The sequence below is a fragment of the Amblyomma maculatum genome, chromosome 7, assembly GCF_055883805.1.
Source record: "Amblyomma maculatum isolate TAMU_Amacu chromosome 7, ASM5588380v1, whole genome shotgun sequence".
Lineage (NCBI taxonomy): Eukaryota > Metazoa > Arthropoda > Arachnida > Ixodida > Ixodidae > Amblyomma > Amblyomma maculatum.
In genome coordinates, this window is record NC_139350.1 from 22,382,898 (window position 1) to 22,408,681 (window position 25,784).

At 45.9% G+C, this 25,784-nt stretch overlaps 1 protein-coding gene across 3 annotated transcripts in view; it reads left to right on the plus strand.

Moving 5' to 3' along the window:
* Positions 1-25,784, plus strand: part of LOC146182815 (uncharacterized) — a 47,250-nt gene that overhangs the window by 13,502 nt on the left and 7,964 nt on the right. For all 3 annotated transcript variants that reach the window (XM_084608268.1, XM_084608270.1, XM_084608269.1), the window contains exons 4-7: positions 7-190; positions 11,418-11,590; positions 13,576-13,774; positions 24,903-25,021. In XM_084608268.1, coding sequence (XP_084464394.1) covers positions 7-190; positions 11,418-11,590; positions 13,576-13,774; positions 24,903-25,021 — 675 coding nt within the window. The remainder of the gene's footprint in view (positions 1-6; positions 191-11,417; positions 11,591-13,575; positions 13,775-24,902; positions 25,022-25,784) is intronic.

The window sequence follows — 25,784 nt, forward strand, 5'->3', positions numbered from 1 at the left end:
GCGCAGGATGGTCTATGTTCATACAGCGGCAACACCGGACATTTTGCACCACAAGAGACTGGTCGGCCAGTAACAGTCCAAGATAGGACTCCAACCAGCGCGAAACCAGCGAAGCAGCAAGTCCAAGACGATGGCGTCAAGTTGCCTGATGGGAATAATCCCAACCTCAACGTTGCGATGGCCATCCCGGGTAGGGGCTTTGAGTTATTATATGAATGATGTGTACGTTTAAGGCTTGTATACATGTTTTTCTTTTGCGCTCTCAGATGAAATGATAGTTGATTGGCTTGTGACCATACAGTACCTGAAAAGCTAACATTTTATACCTTACACCATTAATGTGTTCTCACTGAAAAAATAGTTTGAGTTAGAGGCGAAGACGTTCGTTTCTTTTTTCTTCAGAATAAAGCCGGCTAAATGATTATTCATAGGGCGCGGATACTTCAACTAATCAGTTTCATTCTGCCAGGAGATTAAGCCGCTACCGAAGGGTCAAAGGCAACGGTAAGAGCATGCAATGCTCTCGGTACTTTTAATACGAATGGGCTATATCACAAGGGCTATCCGGGCTTTGAGGATGTGCGCAAAAGATAACTGAACCTTTGCCTACCTGTAAAAGAATTATTACTACAATACCAAGTGTCCACAAAGATGCTCGCAACTACTGAGTCTTTCCTTTCATTTATACCAATTACTAATAAAAGCATTAGTACGGCATATAATGGGATAAGCATTGATTATGGCAATCAGTATCAAATAAATAAAATAATAATTTATGATAATAATGGAACGAAATAAAAAATAAAAACAAAACCAAAAGTAACTAAAATAGCATCTTTCTGTGCGCCTTAGAATCAGGACAACCTTAGACTGCAATCAAGCAAAGGATCAAGCAGGGTTTCGGAAACGGTACTCTACTATCGATCATATCCATACCATCAATCAGGTGATAGAAAAATGCTCGGAATATAACCCGCCCTTATACATAGCATTCATTGATTACGAAAAAGCATTTGACTCAGTTGAAACCTCGGCGGTGATGCAGGCATTGCGAAATCAGGGGGTAGACGAGCCGTACGTGAAAGTGCTGGAAGATATATATTGTGGCTGCACAGCAACCATAGTTCTGCATAAAGAAAGTAACAAAATTCCCATAAAGAAAGGTGTTAGGCAAGGAGACACAATCTCCCCAGTACTATTCACAGCTTGTTTAGAGGAAGTATTCAGAGACTTGGAATGGGAGCAGTTAGGGATAAGGGTAGATGGAGAATATCTCAGTAATCTGCGATTTGCTGATGACATTGCCTTGCTAAGCAACGCGGGGGATGAACTGCAAATAATGATTGATGACCTAGACAGAAAAAGTAGAAAGGTAGGCTTGAAAATCAATATGCAGAAGACTAAGGTAATGTTCAACAGCCTCGGGAAGGAACAGCAGTTTACATTAGGTAGCGAAATACTGGAAGTAGGAGGCGAATATGTCTACTTAGGACAGGTAGTAACCGCAGATCCGGTCCATAAAAAGGAAATAACAAGAAGAATAAGATTGGGATGGAGCGCATTTGGCAAGCACTCGCAGATTATGACTAGCAGCTTACCGGTATCGCTCAAGAGGAAAGTACACAACAGTTGCATCTTGCCTGTACTCACATATGGGGCTGAAACGTGGAGGCTAACCAAGAGAGTTCTGCTTAAGTTGAGGACAAGCCAGAGAGCTATGGAACGAAAAATGGTAGGGGTAACATTAAGAGATAGAAAGCGTGCAGAGTGGGTCAGAGAAATAACTCAAGTTACCGACATTCTAGTGGAAATTAAGAAGAAGAAATGGACATGGGCAGGACATGTAGTGCGAAGAGAGGATGACCGATGGTCGCTGAGGGTAACAAGGTGGATTCCAAGGGAAGGAAAGCGTAGCAGGGGGCGGCAGAAAGTTAGGTGGGCGGATGAGATTAAGAAGTTCGCAGGGGTCTAGTGGATGCAGTTAGCACAGAACCGGGTTAAGTGGAGAAATATGGGAGAGGCCTTCACCCTGCAGTGGGTATAATCAGGCTGATGATGATGATGATGATGATGTGCGCCATAATTGCCTGCATAGGCGCACCACGCAACTGCTACGGTACGTCAGACCACGCCATGATGGCAAGTGAGCCGGATCCTGCTACTCCCCCGCCCGAAGACGCGCGCCATGTCTGGCTAGCTGAGTTGGAACGGAGAAAAGAGGCCTGTACGTGGCCACGTTGCCTAACGTATGTGTATCGTAGAGCGCAACCAATCTAAACTTTTTTTATTGCGCAAGTTCGCCCTTCGGCATAAGGGTTTAAATATTTTGATACAGGCCTGTGGCAGCAATGAATGCCAACAGCTCTTGATGGTGTGGGCCATGTGTCCATACCCCTGTGTCGGGCGGTCTGGTAGGGTGGTAAGAGTGGCTTTTAAGGTGTGTTTTTCGGGCCGCGCGAAGACCAGGACAAGTTGTTAGGAAGTGGTCTAGTGTGGCTTCCATAGCAGGGACTGGGCAGAAAGGGCAGTTCGTGGGAGCAGTCTGGGTGGTCCAGGAAGATTTTACAGAAGGCGTTAACACAGCACCCACGCGGATTCTCCTCAGCGCCACCTCCTCCGCCGGGAAGGTTTGATCCACACGGTGGAATTAAAGCACGCGTGGAGCGGAGAAGAAATTCTTCTGCAGGAACTACGGCATCTCCAGCGGAAAACTTTAACATAGGTAGAGGATATGTCACTTTCTGGGAACAGGATACATTATGAGTTTCTGTGAGACGGAGCATAATGTGGGGAGCCCACACCACACGTACAGGGCATGAATATGTTTGCACAATTCTGCAGATATCGTTGATGATGTCGAAGGTATTAGCTATACTCCGTAATGCTTGGACTGCTTGGCTTGATTCTGTATGCAAGATCAGAATGGTCGGGGGTGCAGCATATAGGCTGTCTGCTAATGTAGACAAACGGTCGCGAATGGCAATGAGCTCTGCTATTAGAGAAGGAAGGTGCGTTGCTTCTGTTCTATATGAACATGTGTGGCGTATTTCAGGAAGCAATGGACAAATGAGGGTAGTATGTAAAACCTCGTAGCCAGTGCTTGCGTTTACATAAGCTTGAAGTGCCCCTGTAGTGTCTGTGTAATGATCTGGCTCAGCTTCTTGCACCGAATGTTGAACTCGGCCCTTTTCTCGTAGCTGACGGTTGTTTGTCATCGTTGGCCGTTTCCATGGAGGTTCGGAAGGCGTTGCTTCAAGCAGTGTACAAGACGAATCAAAATAATGCGCTAATGCAGACGCTGCAGGAATAGCTTCACGCTTCAGGTGGCGCGCTGCACGACGCTGCTCAATGAGCTATCAATGGGGTTCAGCTGGGCCTGCGCTTGGTGAGTGTGAATGGATGTCAGGCCAGGGAGGCCAGTGATGGCTCGCATTGCCTCTCTATTGACTGCTTCCAAGCGATCCCAGTCTCTTGATGTGAGACTTTGAAATTGGGCTTGATAGACAAGCCGAGGCTGTAACGCAGAATGCACTAACGTCCGAGCCATGTTGCTGCAAGCGCCGCCTGTTTTCTGGGCTATGCGCCGAAATAGGTGTAGTGTACTAGCAGCTTTCTGTCATGCAGATCGAACCCATGGCGCTGCTGAACCAGAACTGTCCAAATCGACACCAAGGACTCGCATCGCCGAAGTGGTAGTGAGCAGATGAAGTGGTAGTGAGCAGAGGTAACCGAGTCTAAACGTAAAGCAAAAAAAAATGCAAGCACCGAGTCACAGCTAAACCGAATTCAACCATGCTTTCGCACGTCTACCTCCGTTTACCTTAGTTGAAACCCGGCTAATGTTTATACGTGCTCCCAATATACCTACAGCTCTTTATCCTTACGACATTCATTTCTCGTTCCAGGAATGATAGTTCGAGTCATGGCCGTATATGTTGCGTTTCGAACCTGATTGAGAACACACAATTTTATGTGTTATTTTGCATCATCGCAAAGAGGCTCTGCATGGAAAAGCCCTAACAGGGAGACAGAATAAAATTTGCTTCATACTGTGTTCTAATCCTGGAATTGTACAGGATGTAGAGATAAGCGGAAAGGTTCGATGAAGTGAGTGCAGGATGTTAACGTATGGAATTAATCTGAATTTGAAGAAGGAACGGAACAGATTAGTGAGAAAGAAGTCCATCAACAAATCAGCGGTAAAAAGAAAATAGAATATTTCAGGCTCTCCCTGCATAATAGATATTCATTGCTAACCGAGAAAACTGACTTTACATAGACGTAATGAACAATAATTTCAGAAATATTATTACAGAATGCGCGGTAGAAGTAGGCTGTAGAACTGTTAGAGATGATACTGGTAAGTTGTCTAAGGAGACGAAAGCATTGATTAAGAAACGCCACAATATGAAAGCCTCCAACCCATCACACCAAATAGAACTGGCAGAGATGTCAAAAATAATCAATAAACGCAAGGTGGCTAGCATAAGGAAGTATAATGTGGAGACATTTAAGCAGGCTCTTCAGCGTGGAATGGCGCGGTGACCACCATTGACATTGGACCTTTAGACGACCACCGTACAAAACCCCAAGCTGGCTGGAGCGGCCAACTTGAGTCTTTCGTTAATTACGGGACGGTTATGTCAGAATCAGCCTGCCAGGACCTTGGCATTCACGTTACTCCTAGAGCCCAATAAGGCACGTTTATACGGCTTGGTTAAAGAGGGGCTTTATATGTGGGCTAGCAGGAGCTGCCAACATGCGCGTACGAACCCAAGGGGTCACTATTCTGCAGTCTAGAATGCTGGGAAAATCTAAGACTGCTGTCATCCTCTTCGAGGGGCCTGTCGTTCCGAGATACGTTCTCTACTATGGCGGTGAGGTAGCCTGCTACCCCTACCGACCGACCAGGCAGGTTTACCACGTCTGCCTACAACTAGGACATCAATCGGATGTATATGCCCCATGCCGAATGTCCGGGTGTGCCGGCAGTACGGGACCCTGGACCCACCTCAAAACACACCTGCTCGCTTACGTGCGTTCTATGTGGTGAGGCACACCTTACTGTTGCAAAGGAGGGCCAAAATCGCCTCAAGAAGCTTCGCCAACAGCCAGCACGAAGCAATGCCGGATCCTCTACTGGAGGGCGAGGAAGGAGCAGCAGCGCCCAACGCGGACCGCGCCAAGGCCGACATATCAAGTGGCTTAACTTCGAGGGAGAGACTTCGCGGAGCTTCTTGCGGCACCGGTCGCAGTCCTTCTCACCCCTCCCCCCAATGAGGGATACGGAACACCTCCAGCTTCAGCTGCAGGGAGGCGGCATCAAGCCTTCCATATTGTCCTCAAAGTCGATGCACAACCGGCAGGCCCAAAGAAACCAAGAGAACAACAAGGACAATAGCGTGGAAGGAGCCAGGAGACGGTTGTTCAGCTCCGAGGGGCGACCTCGGTGAGCCGTAGTCGTTCCTTGCCGGTGTCGGCATCCAGACGCCAGCCGAATGACATGAACCCGAGCCTGGAAAAGACAAATAACATAACGAAGACTGGCAATATGAGCTGGCCAGAAATAGCGGTCAAGGCTTCTACTCCGGCACACACAAAAAATGGAGACGTTGCATTATAAGTGTAATGAGTGTGCAGGTCTCATTCGGGAGTTTGAAGTTATGCGAGATAAGTGTAACGAGCTCACTCGCAAGGTCGATGAGTTAATGAAAGTTTTTAGAGGTATGGCAGCTACTGCCGTGTGCTAGGAAATCATGGACACCGGGGATAAAAAGAGCAGCCGAAAGGGTACACCTTCGCCACTGCCGAAAGAACTGAGGGTCGAACAACAGTCGACCGACTTCATGAAGAAGTTGACCATTTGGAGAAAGAAAGTCAAGGAGAAGGCGTACAGTGGGCCTTCGATTACAGTGAGTTGCAGCAAATTGACCCAAGATAGTCAGGTCCCAGCGTAATGGCCAGACATGCTAGGGGAGATAAAGAAACACTAGAAATCTGGCAATGGAACTGCCGCGGCTTCCACAGGAAGCAGGTCAATTTAAAATGTTACATGAAAAGGGTTCTCGTCAAGCCAGATGTTATAGCGCTGCAGGAAACTGGCTGCTCTCCAAGCCTTTCTGGGTACGTTGCGTATTCCAGTCAGACAGAGGGGAAAGCGGGAACCCTGGTAGCCAAAACGGTGACGGCGATTCAACACCCGGCGTTCAACACATATCGAGCGTGTGCTAATCGAGATCATACCGCACAAGAGAGGTAAGAACAGCATATTCGTCCTGAATGTGTAGAGCCCGCCCAGGCAAAGGAATGCTGACTTTGCGCTACTATTCAAAGATGCAAGAAAGGTAGCCAAAGATAATGACGTTACTTGGGAAAACACGAACTAGAGCCTTGGAAGTGATCACTTTATCCTTGTGATATCTTTGGCCACTGCGATGGTCAGACGAAAGTTAGGAGAAGTGAAAATAACTGTCTGGAATGCGTTTAGAGTACATTGCGACAAGGAACCAATTCAAGCTATTGAGGCGTGGAGCAAGGGACTCCGCGAAGATTACGAAAGAGCCACAAAGACCGTGAAAAGGACGAGCGCAGTTCTTGAAATTGATAACTATCTACAGCGGTTATGGGAAGCTCGTAGAAGTATGACTAAGAGGTGGAGGAGACAGAAGGGCAACAGGAAGCTCAAACTGAAGATTGCCCAGGTCACCGCTGAGGCAGAGCAGTATGCGCAAGAGCTCTCTAGACAAAACTGGGGACAATTGGGCATCTTACTGAAAGGAACACTAGGGACGGCCAAGGCTTGGGCGTTGCTAAGGAATCTCATCAACCCAGCCAAGTCTGAGGCCGGAACCAGCAAGACGCTTCACCGAATCGCCCACAAGTACCTGAGAGACGATGAAGAGTTGCTAGACAAGATCCGAAAACGGTACGTGGGGGAGATGGACATCCCCGGCTGCACAGAAGTGTATCGGGGGAATTGAAAATGAGAAACTCGACCGTCTAATCACGAAGGATGAGGTGTATGCGGCGGCCAGAATGGCTGTCAAGAACACAGCGGTGGGAGCAGACACGATCGGCAGCGCCATTATAAGGAATCTAAGGGCGGAACAGATTGCGAGCATCACAAAATTTTTGAATGACCACTGGGAGGCGGAGACTGCCGGAGGAGGAGCGGCACGCAGAAATTATCACCATCCCCAATCCAGGCAAGGCGCCATTTTTGGAGAATCTGCGGCCTATCTCACTGACCTCATGTCTAGGGAAACTGTATGAAAGGATCGTGATGACCAGACTTCAAAACTATAAGATGACGATCTCCTGCCACACGCAATGTTTGGTTTCCGGCCAAAGCTATCGAAGCAAGATGTCCTTCTCCTCAAAGAAGAGGTTCTTAGCAATGTCCCAAAGTATGGATAGCATGTGATCATGGCTCTCGACCTCAAGGGGGCGTTCGACAATGTTAGTCATGAAGCCATACTATCGGGTCTGAGCAATCTACATGCCGACGAAAGATTCATGGTTAGGTCAAGGTCTTTCTTATGGATAGGACCGCGACTACAGGGATCGGCGACTTACGATCGGACAAGATCAAGATGCCTAACAAGGGTACGCCTCAAGGATCTGTAATTTCGCCCCTTCTCTTCAACATCGCTATGGTTGGCTTGGCGGAGAAGTTGAATGCCATAGATGGCATTCGGCACGCAATATACGCCGATGACATAACAATTTGAGCGACGGAGAGCTCGCTAGGTCTCAAGGCGGACTGTGTCGACAGCTACGCAAGGGCTAGGGGACTTTCGTGTTCGCCCGAAAAATTTGAACTTCTCAGAGTATATAGGCGCCGATACGACAGTAATATTGACCTCCCCGTTATGCTAGCCAGCAGTGCACCTGCTGAGAGTGATGGGAATGTGGATTCAATCCAATCAGAGGTCGGACCACACGATCAGATTGCTATCTGGATCTTCGGCTCAGATAAGAGAATGATTAGGCAAATGACTTATAGAGGAAAGGGGATGAAGGAGAAAGACACGCTCAAGTTAGTGCGGGCGCTTGTGGCAAGCACAGCCACGTACAGTCTTCGCTATCAACTCCTGAGCCAAACGAAGAGAGAGAAAGTGAAATCGATCCTCAGGAAGGCATACAAGACAGCGCTGGGGCTGCCAATAAGAACGGCAAACGCGAATTTATAGGCTCTTGGCTTAACAAACACATACGAAGAGCACAAGGAAGCACAGCTTGTCTTTCAGAAGATGAGGCTACAAAGCACTACGGCGGGACGAGCTCTCCTCCAAAGACTAGGCTATCGTGATCACATGCTAGAAATTGAACGGACAATAGACATACCGGACGCGATCTGGATTACGTTTTTAGTAGCGCCAATTCCCAAGAACATGCATCCTGTCGTTCATCAGGGTAGGCGTAGGGCCAGGACGGAAGCCTTAGCCAAGATCTATCAGAACAAGAACGCCGTCTATGTAGACGCGGCGATGTATTCTAACGAAAGAGATGTGGTGACGGTTGTAGACTTCCAGCTAAAGGAGAAAATGAGCACCTCGCTACGGAACTGCACCGTGTCTGACTCCGAGGAGGCCGCTATTGCTCTAGCGGTCGCAGAGGGCAATAGGTCCGGGCGTTCGCTGGTAGTAATGACCGATTCGCAAGCCGCTTGCCAAGGATTCAGCAACGGAGGGATTGGCAAAAAGGCGGCCGCCATCTCAAAGGCCGGCGGGATAAGCGACACAAAACAATTCGTACTTTGGGCTTCGGGGCACGGCGACATTCCCGGGAACATCCATCCAGGCCGATCTCATAGCTCGAGGTTATGCAAACCCAGGGAGGTCAGAGGCCGAAGAGACCGGGGCAGTGACTCGTACCTACGCAGACATTTTGGTGCACTACCGGGGGACCAGAAGATGGTATCCTCCGCCCCACAAGTTGTTAAACAGGGAGCAATGAGTGTTTTGGCGGCAGCTACAAATTCTTATCCATGCCTGTCTTTTTACAGCAAGATACATCCGACCGTATACAGGGACAAGTGTCCCTGGTGTGGACAGAAACCGACAATTGATCACATCACATGGGCCTGCCAGAACATAGATGCAGTGCCGATAATTCACAACGCCACGCCGGAGCAGTCGGAGGCTGCGCTGTCCAGTTCGGAGTCGAATGACCAGCTTTGGCTGATTGAACGGGCCAGCAGGGCAGCAAAGGCCGCGGGAGTCCTGGACTGAGGACCCAACCATGGGAGCTCTAGATTATTTTTCTTTTTTCATTATATAAAGTTTTTTTCTCTCTCTCTCTCACACATGTGACGCTTATGTTAGAATCAGTCTGCCAGGACCTTGGCATTTCGTTACCCCTCTAGGCCACTAAGGCACATTCATACGGCTTGGTTAAAGTGGGGCGTGTTGTGGTGGGCTGGGGAAGAAAAAGAATTAGAAGAATGCTCGGTCACCCGCAGCTGTTGGGTTCGCTCAATATTCAGTTAAGCAGCGTTGAACTCTTCTAATTTTTTACTTAGGACAGGTAGTAACCGCGGATCCAGGCAATAAAAGGGAAATAACTAGGAGAATAAAAATGGAATGGGGTGCATTTTGAAAGAACTGAAACATTATGATTAGCTTCGTGTTGGTATCACTCACGAGGAAAGTATAGCAGTTACATCCTACCCATACTGTCCTTTCCATCTTAAACATGGAGGGTAATGAGAAGGCTTCTACTTGAGTTGAGGACAATGCAGATGGCTACGGAACAAAGTGGCAGGTGTAACGTTAAGAAATAGGAAGTGTGCAGAGTTGCTTAGAGAAATGCCACAGATTACTGGAATTCTAGTCGAAAGTCAGGTGAAATTGGCATTTTCAGAACAAGTAGTTGGAAAAGAGGACAATCGAAGGCCTGAAGTAATCAAACGAATTCTAAGGGAAGGTAAGCATAGCAGGGGGTGGTAGAAAATTAGGTGTGTGAATGAGGTTAAGAAGTTAGCCGGGGACAAGTGGATGCAGCTAGCACAGGGTCGGGATATTGGAGGTAACTGGGAAAGGCCTTCGCCCTGCTGTGGGTATAGTCCGGCTGATGATGATGAAAGAAGCTTTTGCGGCCAAAACTACTGTCCAGCCTTCAATTCACAATGTCGTCGCCCCGTGGGCAGGTGTGGGACGTTAAACCACAAATGATATGAAATAGCATTGCCCTCCTTCAGCTACCTCTATAGTTATTTTGGTATTTTGATGCGCTAGTGGATCAATAGAAGCTTCAAGTTGATCCCCCTATCTGTTAGTTACACCTGAGTCCTTGGTAGGCGTGTGGCAAAGCGAAGAAAGAAATAATCTGCTCTGCATTCAAGGGGATCAGAAAGAATTTCGGAGAAATAAAACGAAAGCAGGGTGGAAGGCGACGGTTGATGGTTAGGAGATTGGACAGGGCGGCTGAGCAATATTTCAGCCATATCCGCTTTAGATCGGTAAAATAGAGCGGACGGCATCTTGTCAGACTATAATCAATGTACTGCGACATAATACCCACTAGTCAAATCTTGGCCCGTCTGCGGCTGCTCCACTTGACTAACACATATTGCTAATATCTACTTGACCCCATCTATATTGATCGTGTAGAGTTCTTGTATATGCTTCTTGTAGTCGCTGTTGCGCAACTGCTTCATGCTTGCTTAGATTTCGCTTTTTCTGCTTTCTGTCATACTTTCTTTCAACCTAATATATTGGCTTTTTATCATTTGCGCGTTTTTATCTCTTGATGGGTGACTGGGAGATGACAATTCGCAATTGATGCAGTACCTCTTCGGCACTTTCACCTCATGCGGCGCGATGAGAGGTGCCGTCAGCAACGTGATAGGTATAAAAACTAGGTAACGGTTTTATACTAAACCGAAATATTTACTATGCTGCCAGGAGCCAGGGTAATCGGCGCTGCAATGCGACTCGGGGTACATCAGAGAAAAGCACTGTCACAGGACTTCTCATGTCATCGAACATAGTGGAAACCATCTGAATCGGCCTAATGACAGACAAAATAGGCGGGCATACGTAAGCACCGTAAGGTTAATGGTTGTGGTGGTTTATGGGCTTTGAGATATTGATCCAAATGGCAGTTTGCGCGATAATTCTAAAAAAGGAATCGTAACCAAAAGGCTCCCAGCGAGAATCGCTTTAAAGCCACTGGTACAGAGGATTCTCACTCCTGACCTCAAACTGTTGGAGAAAACAGTGATTTACGAATGACCACTTTTGAGTCGAGTCATTCAGGCGTAAAAAATGAACTGCTGCCTCAAAGTCTACAAGCAATTAATTGGCAGTAGAAAATAGAACTACCAAGCGAAAGTCAGAAGTATGAAAGATGAAATTTTTTCATGAGTCTCTGGAAGCTACGGGGTAGAAAATGTCTCTTCATGGAACTCGCAGGTGATGGCGATTCTACGGGTCTTTTCGCTACAGCCAGACGAACACTAGGCCGAGGACGCGGCCGGAACCCAAGCCCTGGTGCGCCTACCTTAGGAGTGGCTTCACTACAGCCGATCCTCGTGGAGCAGATGCTGGTCGACGGACAAGTTTCCCTGAATGTGACAGCAAAACAGGTGCCCCTAATCATCACTTCCCTGTTGAGAAGCGGCTTGATTTGCCAGCTTTCGCAAGCAAATCTTCATACAATTATTTAGCATTATCAGGTCTGCTGCCCGTTTCTAATCTTGCTATTGTTAACCGCACCATTTTTGCCCCGATGCGACAAATAACCAGAGCCAGGTATTGACTTTTAACTCCAGGCCTAAGGTACAAGAGTCGGTATGTTATGTTCAAACCCTTTGTTTGGGCGTGTTGTCTTTTATCGCGTTGATCGTAATAAAATTTATCTTCTTTATCATTTAGCCTATCCGCTCTCCCAACACGATAATATTCCTAGCTTTGCAATATCATCAAATATGCACTGTTAAATACGAGATGAATAAAATATTTTTTCACCACTTGGGGCGGCGTTTCAGGGGATACGGAGCCGGACTGAAGTACCCAAAAAGCGCGAGCTCCATCATAACTGCCTTGATGCTTTTGAACGAAAGCGAGAAACATGGTTGCCGTGTATCGTGCAATGTGGACTGATAACAAAGAACTTCAGGGGTTGAAATTTCCCAAGGCTTTCAGTATGACTTCTCTCGTGGCGAGTCGCGCTTGAGAGTGAAAACCACTAAATTTATACGCCACCCCTTTTCCGCCTGTAAGCATCGTAAGAACCCTATATCCGAACTGCTGGATCACTTCTTTCTTTTACCGGTACATTGGCACGAGACTTTGTAACCTTAAATCACTTGCTGCTAAGTACTAAACCTAAAATTAGTCATGCGAGGTCATTCACTGGAGATTAAATCATGCGGAAATGCGAACGGCCAGACTACTGTAATGGTTCAGTGGCAGAGGTTAGAAAGTGGGGACTAGGCCTCCACAGCTGGCCCTGGGGGCGTATATAAAACAAAATTAGGAGCTTCCTCAGAGCTACACTAGACGTATCTAATAAAATGCTCATCATGCCTATCACATGCTTCTCCTGTCCAGAGTTAGACCGAAACGTTTTGCGGTCTGCTGCAAAGTATGCACTCTGTCATGACCAAGAACAACAAGGGGACTGGAGTACTGGCGGGAACTAAACCTGTAGGCATCAAGAAAACTTGTTTTGCCATAGTCTCCAAATGGCGAGTACTGTTTTAAAATCGTAATTACGACGTACCTTTGGCAAGGGAATAAATGAGATTAGAGATTAGAAATGATTCTTTCACATGATGCGTGAAGAGAAATCACTAGCACATGTCACATAAGAGTCGGCAAATATGCTCTCAAAGGATACCCTGCTCTGCTAGTCATCCTGTGTCTGTGTGACAGATAAGCTGGCAATCTTAGCAGTAGCAAAGTAGATACATTTAATAGCTCAGCTCGGTTTCAAACCCCCACTACGCACAATCTGTGGCGTACAAAAAGGAGTGGCATAGAAGACAAAACTGCGTAATCAGAAAAGTTTGGATTGATACTTAATGAACAGGAGAGACTTTGTGTCTTTTCAATCAATATCACACTGGTTTAAAACGTTTACAGGCAGAGGGGATATGGTCGGTCAATTCTAAAGAAATTAATGGACTGGTGACCGTTTTGTTCCAAAATTGTTTTTTTCTTGAAGTGGTTAACTGGCGACATAGATATGCCATTTTGATTATTACACCAGAACAGCTGCTTGGGGAGGCAAAATATGAAAATTGATGCTTCTGTTTTTTAAGCACGTGAAACTTCGTCTCGCGCCTTCCGGTGTCAGCTTACACTGTGGAAAAAATCTGCTCCTCCGTCTTGCTTTTCTAGTAATTAGCAACCAAGCTTCCGTGCATTTATTGAATTCAATCAATAAATTTCACAGCTCTGGTAAGCATTTTTTTACGCAAGTGTAAATGTCGAATGCTGGGCAAACTGAGCTACAGTAAGTTATCATTGACCGGTTTGACGACGTTCAACTGCATTTTATTATTGATTACGAATATCAAAGTGAGGTTTAGCAACTTAATCATTGCGCACTGATTCTTATGCGCAGAATGTGCTACAGTCATCGACATGGGGTGCTGTAAAGTTTACACCTTGCGAAGACTATGGGCCGGTCTCGCCCACAGAGGTCCCCATTCAAGACAGGCCTTCCCCCAGCGCAAGCCTTGCAAAATGTCAAGAGGGGAACCACGGCATCCAGCTGGATTACGGCATAAATTCTGACAGCGTCGTAGGAAAAGCCATTCGAGGTGAGGCCTTTGGAAAAGAAGTGTAGCTCTTATGCTGAGAACTTCTGAATTTATTCGCATTTTTTCTTGGAAGACAGGAGGTAGGCTTGTAGAAGTCGCGATAAGGGCTAGAAAATATTACGCTCGTGCCCACAGATTTTATGAACTGATAAAATTTATTCGCTCAAACCAGCAGTGGTTGCTAACTGAGAAGAAAGATAGAATTAGAGACAAAAGAGCCAATTTTTATTAGTGTTTTTTTGTCATACGTATTGACGCCAGGTCTTACCGTGGTAGTCAATCCAATCACCCTTGCTTCGCCCCGGAAAACGCCCCGCTCACTGGGGTATACTAAGATCCACTAAAATACTTCAATGTTCTCCGAGCTTCTATATTCTCTCCCCACCTATCGGAAACTTTGCGGCATTATTGCTTTCGGCTCGAAACGAAAAACGGTGGGTCGAAATAATGACAGCAGCGGCCACGTTTCGATGCAGGCTAAAGGTAAAGTCGCTTTTGGATTGCGTTGTCTTAGTGCGTCGTATGGCACGCCCACAGGCCGATATGGTCACTTGATGGTGACCAGGGTTGATGACACAAATGAAGAGTCGGTGATTGCACTGAAGAAACTCTTTATTGGGCTGACGTGCGCCCGCAAAAAAACTGAGCAACTCGGCGGAGGCGATAGCAACAAACGTGCTCGTCGCTCGTCGAACAAAGAAAGCCCGTCACACTCGTCAACGCTGAATTTAAAGGCTTTAAAAGCTTCTCAGAACAACCTAGATAACGTCGCAAACTGCTACTATCACAACTTGGAACATTGTAGAAACATACGCAAGTGGTCGGAAACTTCGAGACAGATCTCGGCGCATCGTTCGCGACAAAGAAATTATAACGCGTCGTATCGCGACGAGCATGAACAAACGCGGGATAGAGGATTGATACGCGTGCCAGAATCACAGTGATAAGGCCGCATGCGGCGGCTAGTAAAAAACAACAAATACAGTTTGAAGGTTTCGCGGCATTACTTGCCCCTTAAAAAAACATAGCCTCAATGTTCTAAAATAAAAACGTAGATAAATAGACGCATTACAAAGTTTAAACACCGCGGATTTTTTAACGCGCGTAATAAGCCTTCAGACGAACAGCATGTGCGATTTCTGGGCGCGCGCGTCGCCGTTGTGATGCTATCGTACCTTCGGAAATAACTTCTTAGTCCAGTTGTCCGATGCGGCGAAGGATTTTGTATGGCTCAAAGTATCGACGCAGCAGCTTTTCACTTAGTTCACGGCGGCGAATTGGAGTCCAAACCCACACTTGGTCTCGTGGATTGTACTCTGCGTTTCGTCGTCGTAAGTTGTATCGTCGGCTGTCGGTGTGCTGTTGGTCTTTAATACGCAGCCGTGCGAGTCGTCGGGCTTCCTCTGAACGCTGCAGGTAGGCGGCGATGTCAAGGTTGTCCTCATTGGTTACGTGCGGCAGCATTGCGTCGAGCGTCATCGTGAGCTCCCTGCTGTACACAAGCTTGAACGGGGTCGCTCTGGTCGTCTCTTGGACTGCCGTGTTATACGCGAAGATCACGTACGGCAAGATGGCGTCCCATGTCTTGTGTTCTGCGTCGACGTACATGGCGATCATGTCCGTGATTGTTTTATTCAGGCGATCTGTAATGCCATTGGTCTGGGGATGGTACGCAGTTATTCGTCGATGGCTTGTATGACTGTATTCCAGGATGGCTTGCGTCAACTCTGGCGTAAACGCCGTTCCCCTGTCCGTGATGAGCACTTCTGGGGCACCATGTCGCAAGTTAATTTGTTCGACAAAAAATTTGGCGACTTCTGCCGCGGTACCATTTGGTAGTGCTCTTGCTTCGGCGTAACGGGTAAGGTAGTCAGTGGCCACAATGATCCACTTTTTACCCATAGGCGAAGGTGAAAGAGGCCGAGGAGATCCATCCCAATTTGTTGAAAGGGCCGGATTGGGGGCGGAATCTGGTTTAGTAGTCCTGCTGGTCTGATCGGCGGCGTCTTGCGTCGTTGGCACTCACGACACGTCTTCACGTAGTGGGCAACTTCAGCAGGCAGTCTCAACCAGTAGTACTTCTCCTGGATTCGACGCAACGTGCGCGCAAATCCGAGATGGTATGCTGTGGGCTCATCGTGCAATGCAACGCCTGCAGAATTTCCTGCCGGTGGTTTTTAGGCACTACAAGAAGCTATGCGGTCCTGTTGGGTGCGAAGTTCTTCACGAGGAGGCCGTTGCTTAACGCGAACGATGATAAATGTCGCCTGAATGCACCAGGAGAGGAAGCGGTCTTTCCTTCTAAGTAATTGGCTAGTGCTTTCAGCTCAGGGTCTGATCGCTGTTGTCATCGTCCTTCGTCGTCATAGTCCTTCGGCGGAGCGTCGACGGGAGCGCGGGATAATGCTTCCGGCCCGACTTATAGACTACAGTCAAGTCAAATTCTTGAAGGCGTAGGCTCCATCTGGCAAGGCGGCCGGAGGGACCTTTCAAAGTACCCAGCCAGCAGAGCACGTGATAGTCGCTTACCACCTTGAATGGTCAGTCGTATAGGTATGGACGAAACTTAGAAGTGGCTCAGATGATCGCAAGGCGCTCCTTCTCGTTCGTCGAGTAATTGACTTCGGCTTTTGTGAGGGACCTGCTATCGTACGCGATTACTTTCTCCTTTTGAAGGTTTTGCGGCAGTATTATTGCTGATCCGTCATTACGCCGCATTCTAGCCGCTCGAGTAGCTTTGGATAATATAAAGTACAAGCCACATAACTTCCCTCCTTACGCGAGAATGGTGGATATTTTTCAGACTGCGATATGCTAGTGCTGCAATAGATCGCTTCAGTTAAAAAATCCATCCGCATGTCCACCTGAAGCTTCGGTTAGCTGGTGCCAAAACGGAGAGGGCCATGTTTTCTCCCTTTACAGGGCAGAGAAAGCGAATTTATGACTGAGGACAAATACAGGTTTGAAGACAACGACTGATCTTTAGGGGAGAGTGGACCGAGGGTGTGGCGCGTTCCATCAGCAATGGCTGATTTGGATGGGTAGATTAGCAGAAGAGATTCTGTCCGGTGCACATTTACATCATTAGTCACGTGACCCATTCGATCTGCTTAATTCTGTCCTCAACAGCTGCTGCTTTATTAAAGTCCATGATATTGCTACTGCCTACAAGCCTACTAACTACCTGCAGTTTTTACACGAGCTTTTTGGCAAAGCGTTAAGCAGTGCCAGCGCGAGAGCAGAGCTTTCGGCTAAGTCAGATAAGTTATCGCAAAGGAATATATAAGCTCGCTAAATTTTGGCTATTTGAGACATTATTGGTGTTGGCACGCAGGTTGTACTAGTGTAACCGTTTTCACAACACACCGTCTGTTTTGGCCTTAGCGTGTGCATTAGACCGAACTTCTGTGTAATTTTCAAAAATAAAAACAAAAAATCGAGAATGGCAGTTACGAGTGTTTACTTTTCAAAATATGTTACGGACGAAAGAGGGAGAAGAGGGAAGTGGTGCTGGCAGGAGCGTGCGCGCTAGGCCCGCACACAGATTCATTAAAAGTGATCTCACGACCATCGAGCATCTTCTCCCTGCCCTCTGTTCTCCTATTTTAATCGCTTGCCGCCACGTAACATTTGGTTGGAGGTGCGGCGTACGTCATCCCCATCCTCGCCTTGGAGCATTGACGTCATCTGTAAGCCGGGACCATTGCCCGAGGGCCCAGAGACATCGCCGAGCAGCTTTGCCCCAGGCCTTCAAGCCCAGACCTGACCAAGTACCACCGCCCAGCCCCCAGCCCGGGCCTGAAGACAAGGAGAACAGAGAGACCAATCAGAACCAAGACGAAGGACCCGAATGACCCGAAGGAACCGATGGACTCGAACGCGCAACCCCCGCCGAAGCTGCCCGACGTGACCTCGAACCATCGGTCCCATGGACTCTGGTGACGAATGGTTGACAGCTCCAGGAGAGGCGGATCACCCACGCATCAGACATCGTACCGGCAAGCCGTTCTATTCTTTCTTCTTCCTCTGCTTCATGCATCCAGACACGCCCATCATCACGTCAAGGAATCATCATCGGTAAACTTCCTCGTCTACGATCGGTACGATCGCTCGGTGGCCCCGGGTCATGTTACGGACGTAGGAGGAAGAAGAGGGCAGTGGCGCGGGCAGTAGCGAGCACGCTAGGCCCGCACACAGATTCATTAAACGTCATCTGACGACCATCTAGCATCTTCTCTGTCTTCTGTTCTCCTGTTTTCATCGCTTGCCGCCTCGTAACAATATGAGCAACATAGTTTCTTCTCGGCTAAGTTTCTTTACAGACACTTCTCTTGCAAGATGGTTCTTTTCGTGATGTCTAGCGCACTAAAAACGCGCCGCATTGGCTCACGCTCATTTGCATCATTTGCAGTGCTTTCCCTAAGAGCTTAGGATTCATGCTGTCGATCAAAAGCGGATTGCTACACAATACACCTTCACACATGGAATTGAAGAGATCGAAGAGGACGCATATAAAAAGAGTTGTCACCACCGTCTCACAGTTATTGAGCTGCAAGAGCGTTAGCCCGTGGGTTTTTATGTGATTAGGGTATTTGAGATTACAGCATATTTGAACCGTGACTTTGTGTACGCCTGATACTTCTTTATTCATCATTTTTTTATTAAGTCAAATACATGTGGCGAACACCATTTTCTTTAAACACTGCAATAATCATTTTCAAAACCTGGCATTGAGTACCGGTCACGGCGCTAGACTACCATGCCCAAGAATGCGGGACAGAATCCTGGCCTTAGCGGCCGCTTTTCGATGGGGCGAAAAGCAAGAAGCCCGTATACTGCGGGATGTCAATGCATGTTAAAGAATCCCAAGCGGTCGAAATGTCAGGAGTCCACTACGGCGTCTCGCATTACCTGGGTCGCTTTGCGACGTTAAACCCCACAAATAAACCATTCGGCATCGAGTAAAGCGCCATTTATGGGGCATTGGCAGCACGGTGATTGGCAGCATGTTCTTAAACACAGATCCATGACTTTCCGCACATCTTGCGCGTTGCTTACAGAGCCTCCGTAAAGACAGGCGGCGCAGCCGAAGCACATACGAAGCACATACCTGCTGGTAATTAGTTTTTTCCGGCGTAATAAAACAAGAATGTGGGCTAGCTGATGTTCTACTTTTTGAAAAGCATTGGCCCTTTCTGAATGGTGCGGAATTGAAGCTATTTGTGGTCGAGAATAAGGGGAGGTACAATGAGGAGCTGCTCTCAGCAGCCAAAATGTGGCAACTGAGCATGATTACCAGTACGCGTGGTACAGAGATGGTCGAGTATACGGGAGGCGTCAAGATCGGGAATAGCTGCATGTTATCAAACGAGAGGAGGAGCGAGTGGCACGCCCTTATCAGGTGATGCCTGGGCGTGACAATGTTTCAGTAACAGCCCAGGCTCTATGGCCACAGGAAGATACCTAACAGTCGGCGAGATCGAAAATGATCCTGCTTTTACTGGAAGCTATCTTGGTTTTGTTCACCCAATGTTAGATCTGCTATGAATAAAGCTGCTGCTCTAGACCAAATGTTTGCACAGCTAAAATGATGAAAGTGTTTGTACTCACAGAAATATGGTATGCATATGACCAAGGTTTGGTTCAGATACAAATTTAAACACTTACTTTGTAAACCTCGCTTAGTAGCGTGGCGGTGGTGTTTGCGTTTTTGCGAAAGCAACATTACGTCAGCTTTCGCCTCGTCGCGTCGCCGGTAGCCGGTCGGTACGAATGGCCTTTAACCGCCGTTGCCTAGCAACCGTTTCAGACGAGCTCCGCCAGGTGGGTGTCGACGTCGTCGGCGCCGCTGCAGCTCGCTCCAGCCAGAAGTGTGCTCCGCAGGCAGAGGAGAGGAGGTGATAGCGCGCTTTGCCTCGGTGGAATCAGCCTGTCATGGCATTTCAATTCACGTTACCTCTATGCCACGGGCAGGAGCTGCCACCCCGGGTGGCTCCATTTATATAAGAAGGTGATGTCAGAATCAGCCTGCCAGAACCGTTTGCATTCTCGTTACCCCTACGACACGCAGGCAAGTCTATACGGCTTGGTTGAAGCGTGACTTTATATGTGGGCTGGTAGCGTATGCTCTCGCGTGATACCCTTAAAGGGCAAGCTTAAGTGTCCCCAATAATGTAGCTCCTTACACAGACAAGGCATGATAGGGGAATAATGTGGCAAGCAAAAGAAGCTCCCGCCGTTGCTTTAGCAATTCAACTAGGATTAAGCAGAGCTAAACCATAACTAATTTTGAATGAGCCAAAATCTGTAGTTTGACCTTTACACCATATTTTCTTTAGTAACTCCGGACTGTGAATGGTGTGTCTGATATCTGGTAGTTCTATGCTTGCTGCCTTTTATTGTCACCCTGATGGCTATCTCGACCAATTTGTTGCTTTCTTCGACTGGTTCTCGTAGATGGGTTACAAAATCAGTATGATTTCGGTTTAGACAGTGATTTCAACATAAACCTGCTGGTGGATGACGTAGCATTCAAAACTTTTATTTCTGTCATTTCTGCTAACGAATGCAGAAATGTAATTGACAAGCTTACTAGAGACACACACAGTTCCCAATCTCTAATTGATCTATTAACTACAAATATTGACAGTGACCGAATCCTTTCGGCAGTTTTCTGCTACGAGATTAGTGACCACCTGCCAATTTTATTCACGGTCAAAGCAAGTGTTAATGTACCGCAATGCCCATGTATGTTTCAAAACATCGCCAAAGTCTTGCGTCATTCAAGGAAGCCATTCAAGGAAGCCAAAGCAAAGAAGCTCGAAAAGAGTGAATCACGCCACAATAACTGCGCAAGTTCAAAACAAAGAATAAAATGTTCAAGTCCTTTATTGAAACACGTGCGCTAGACTTATTCTCGAGAACAAAGCAAAGTACAAACAACGGCAAAAAAAGGAGAAGAGGACGGGACAAGCTCTTGTCGTTTTTTGCGCTTTACTTTGTTAACGATGAACCATCACACTTAAACATTTTCCCTTCTTACTCTCGAGATTTAAAATTTATAGAAACAAATTGAATAAGAAATCATCAGAAGTCGGGAATCGTTATTATTATTCAGCGTTTGAATCTCGCTGTGGGGCTCGAGCAAGACATGGGAAAAACTGAATGCGCTAATATTGCGCAAAAGCCATAATTCGCCCAGTGAGATAGTTTTTGGTAGTAGAAGCGCAGTAGAAACTATTATGTGCGAGGCCTTCAATGCCTCTTCTGTAGAGCGAAATGCGCTATGTAATTCATTTGCTCAGGAATGTACGACCTTTCTCATAATTAACTGTCAATGCACATGAGCCCAACTACATGATATGAAGCAGTCTCAATTTTTTATGACTGTGAAAAATAGCAGATGGTGTGATGCCGATGATGTACAGACAACGCCTGTAAAGCTGGTGATTGATATTTTAGCCCTTGTACTAAGTAAAAAAAAACAAATATATATATATATATATATATGCAAAGAGGTAGTCATTGGTCTTTTTAAAAACATTGACATGAAATTTTTATCTTATTGCAGACCAGTGTCCTTTTTACCAGTATTTTCAAAGGTGCTTTGAAAAGTAATTCATGAAATAATGTCTTCTTCTGGCGATGCACATAACCTAATTCGATTTCAGAAAGATTAAATCTACAGAGTCTGCCTAAACTACAACTAAAAACATATTTTGAAGAGTTTTGAAAAGAGAGAAGTTTTCTGGGTGTATGTATCGACTTTACATAGGCTTTTGACTGCATAAATCACGGCGGGCTTCTAACTAAGCTGGAGAAGTACGGTTTCCGGAACCCGTTCATTCTTACCTTGCATACCGCACACAGTATCTTAGTTAACACACCTTAGATCTTTACTTGAAGAGATAATCCTGGTAGATATATGCTTTCCATAGGGAAGCATCTTGGGACCATTTCTTTTAATTTTTATATTAATAACACTCTGGATTCTTCCAACGATGGCCACTTTATACTATATGCTGATGATGCGCCTCTGCTGTTCTCATCACTACGGAGAAGGTAGCACAGCAAGTAGATGCGTCACTGAATGCTCTGCTGTCCTGCTCTATTATTACTCATTTATATATATATATATATATATATACAATGAAATCCAAGGCCATTTTATTTAAAGCGCAGATCAAAGACGTGGTGTTCGCACCACACATTCAGCAGGGCAGCGAGAAATAAGAGATAGTCCAAACTATGTAGATATTAGGGGATCCCTTTAATTTTTTCCTCAGTTGGTATAGTGATATAAATGCTGTAATCAACAATTTATTTAAAAACCTAATGATCATAAGTGGACGTCGTTAATTTGTCCCTACTTGAATAAAATCATTGTTGTACACATCTTTTTTGTTACATTTAAACTATGCCCATTTGGTGTCAGAAACAACCACTGTAATTAATAAACAAAGTATTTTTGTGTGCAGAAAAGTGCATTGCAGACAATTTACAATATGGAGTTTGGAGCTCCCACAGGTTACTTGTACGAAACATATAATATGGCTCAAATATTTGAGTTATATGAGGTAAAACTAATGGAATGGTGCGTAGAAGAATCCTTAAAAATCTTGCTAACTTTAGTAAACTTGCTAATCACACACAAAACATGCAGAGAATGTCGCAAGCCTGAACTATGGTACACCTCGACTAGCAGAATCAATGATTGGTTTCCAAGACATGAAAAACACATTACCATGAATTCTGAACACGCTTTACGTAAAAGATGTTGACATATCCCGGTTACCGTTGAGACGCACAAAAAATAATTTTCTTGCAGATACCTTCTGTCTGCTTGTAGTGCATATAGATGTTTTCAAACTTCTGTTTCATTGATTCTATTGTACATCTTGTAGGTGACTTTTACTTGCTTGCATTGTATAATACCTTATATGTAATTTAGTAAATTTTTCACGGCTCTCTTTCTTTATTTGTTTCTCTATTGAGTAGAAAACCTTTTACGAATACGTTCTGCAAATGACTTCCATTGCTGGTTAGATTCTGCTTATTTATTGTACGCCTGTTTGCCAAAAGCTGCACTGTACAGCTTTTTCCACGCCCCTTGCCTTGTAGGTTATGTGATATAAATTAAATCAAATGAAATACGCTTAGACATTGGAAACACATAAGCGCACGAAGCAAGTTCTCTGCCGCAATGCGCTGGACACACGTTTTCCGCGCTTGTGACGGTGGCGCGCCGCCACGCGACCGGTAACGCGATGTGCCGGTGTGCTATTTTTACTTCTCTGACAGTTCCCTCTCCATCCTCGTCGTCCTCGTTTGAGGGCACCGTTTACTCCTATTTCTCTGACAATGGCTGCGGCGCTGGGTCACGTGGTATAGTAAAATGATTGAGGCGTTCAGTTGGAGGTACAAATGTCGACGGTTCGAATCCCAATAAGAAGCAGGACTAGCAGATGCATGCCAGCTAGGACGTACAGGGGTATGACACACCCGCAACCTTTGCACACGGAATTGTTGTGTCAAACGTTTGATACAAAAGAGAAACCGGACGAAAAATGAAGGTCCGTTAGTGATGCTGTGAGCAAATGACGCATCATAGCTGTCGAAGTTCCGAACAATTATCTATAGAATGGCTATATAATAGCCAGAGAACGCTCGTGAGGATAATGCTTTAATGTTTCATTCATTTTGCTTAGCCCTATTACATGAATGTTGCCCTCAATTCTTTCTGCGAACTGCGGTTTTTTACACCTGATATTTGTAATTTGAATAATTTTGTATTTATTATTTGCACCACTTGAGTGCACTATAATTCATTGACTCTCTTCTGCCGCAAATTGCTTTTATACCTTTAGGTTTGCGGTGTTATTCAATGTCCCCCCACCTAAAACGCGGCGTTTATTCAATCGCCTATTGTAATTGCTATACAAGACCTGCAGAGGCCTGTTTGCTCTGCTTTACCTTTTTCTGTACTTGCCGCACTCTTCTGGGCGTCCGTACGTATTGTTTGTCCGGATATAAAGACCATTGGCACAGGGCTCTATAAAACGCGAAGGGACATGGCTATCGTGTACAGCACAGCGGAAATTATACGAGTTGAAGTGAAGTAGTAGTCTTCAGTCAGCAGCCACTGCGGGATACACGCCCTTAACAGCACCCTGCTGCTAAAAAAGAAAACGTGGCATGAAATCTAGGTCCTCTTCCCTCCACACACATACACCCAGAGCACCGACGTAGTGGAATACGCCCTGGTTAATAAAATATTCATTACAATGTGTTGCACGCTTCTATTGAAAGAGCGAAGTATATAATCATATCTAACACAAGCGAACCTGTCGGACAGTTGCTCGTGGCTATTTGCTCCTCTAGCCATATGATCTTTTTAAAGCTACTGCAGACACAAAGTACAAAGATGTTTTTGTCAAAGCAGCTGTTTAGGGGAGCCAAGGTTTTACTAATTTGTTATTAGGCATCTCGAAGTGGGGATATTTGACCGCTTTTATGTCAGTGATTGGGTTCATGAACTGTGTCTACTTGGACTTTGTATTTACTTGTCGCACAATTAAATGTTTATTTGCTTGACTTTCAAATCAGTACAAAGTTTTGGCCAATTTGATGATGTGTTACCTAGCTCCAACTTGACAAAGCATAGATGGCTGTAATGACACAAAACAACGCAGTACGTGTCATGTATATTTAGTCTTGTCTACGCTCTTGGGCTCTAGTTATGAAAATTCGGGAGAGAAATTGTGGAAACGTCGATTTTTCGGCTTCTCTTACCAGAAAACTCACAACAAGCAGTACATTCGCAAACGTTTGGGAGCATCAAATATACAATTTTTTTTAAATATTGCCACCTACACTGGTTCGTAACAGTGTGCTGCACTGAAATCTGTCATTGTCGTCATGTATCCTTATGCGTTTAACTTGTTAGCTAGTTAGTCGAGCATTATCTGGTTTACTAATCCCCAAGAGGAGATAAGTAATGACCACAGTTGGCAGAAGAGGTTCTAGTAGAACAAGGTTCACTGCCCAGAACTTTGAACGTAGTCAGTTTCTTCGCAGACGAAAATTCAAGCACATTCCATTATCACAGCACGTTCATTGCTTTCCGCAGACCCAAATTTATTGACGGAACATGAGACAGAGCTACTGGTACGCGTTCTGTGGACGAAGATCAAGGCCGACCCCAGGACCCACCAGAAAGCCATCAGTTTCGTATGCTCTGTCATCTGGGTAAGGAGCCATGGATGCCGAGCGCTTGTGACTAATCTTACTCATTTAACACGAGAACGCCGACAGTTCTGTACTTGCTGTTATCCGCAGGGACAGTTTTCTTCGTCAAAACAAAAACACATATCTCATAAGAGGACTCTTTGACTTAAAGTGAATGCAGCCACTTTGTGTAGGGGTTGATGTAGCTGCACTGGAAATTCACGATTATTAAACGAAGCGCACAGCATCTGTTCTACGCGCATTAGTGTATGTAAGACACGCGGAAGGGCTTTAACAAGGTGCACATTCGTCCGATGCTTTGGATAAACGAACAGTGCAAAATCGTTTACTAAAAATAATCACGCTTATTTGTATTTCCCATGGATATATTTAGTTGAATCGCCGAATTCATATTGGCAGTGAGAAACAACGTAGCGGAGGGTTGCAGAATAATTTGTTCGAATTCTTGTTCGTTAGCATGTCCCGCACTAGACGCAGGCTTTGCCATTAGGCTCCACCTGGACCTCACCGCCGTGAGAGGCGGCGTCTGTTTTTGATGCACGACAGATGTGTGCAAAGAACGAAAGTATAAGGAAACCGATCGCTTTTTAATATCGTAAGGTTTCAAGAAAAGTGCGTTCTAGTAGAAAGGCGACAACAAATTATTTCGTACAAAAATAAAATCATGCTAGTAAATACATGGCTGGCTTAGTGTTATTCAAGTAAATATGTGTTGGAGAATCAGAGACTGATAAAGAAGGAGTCTCATTGCATCAACAGAAAA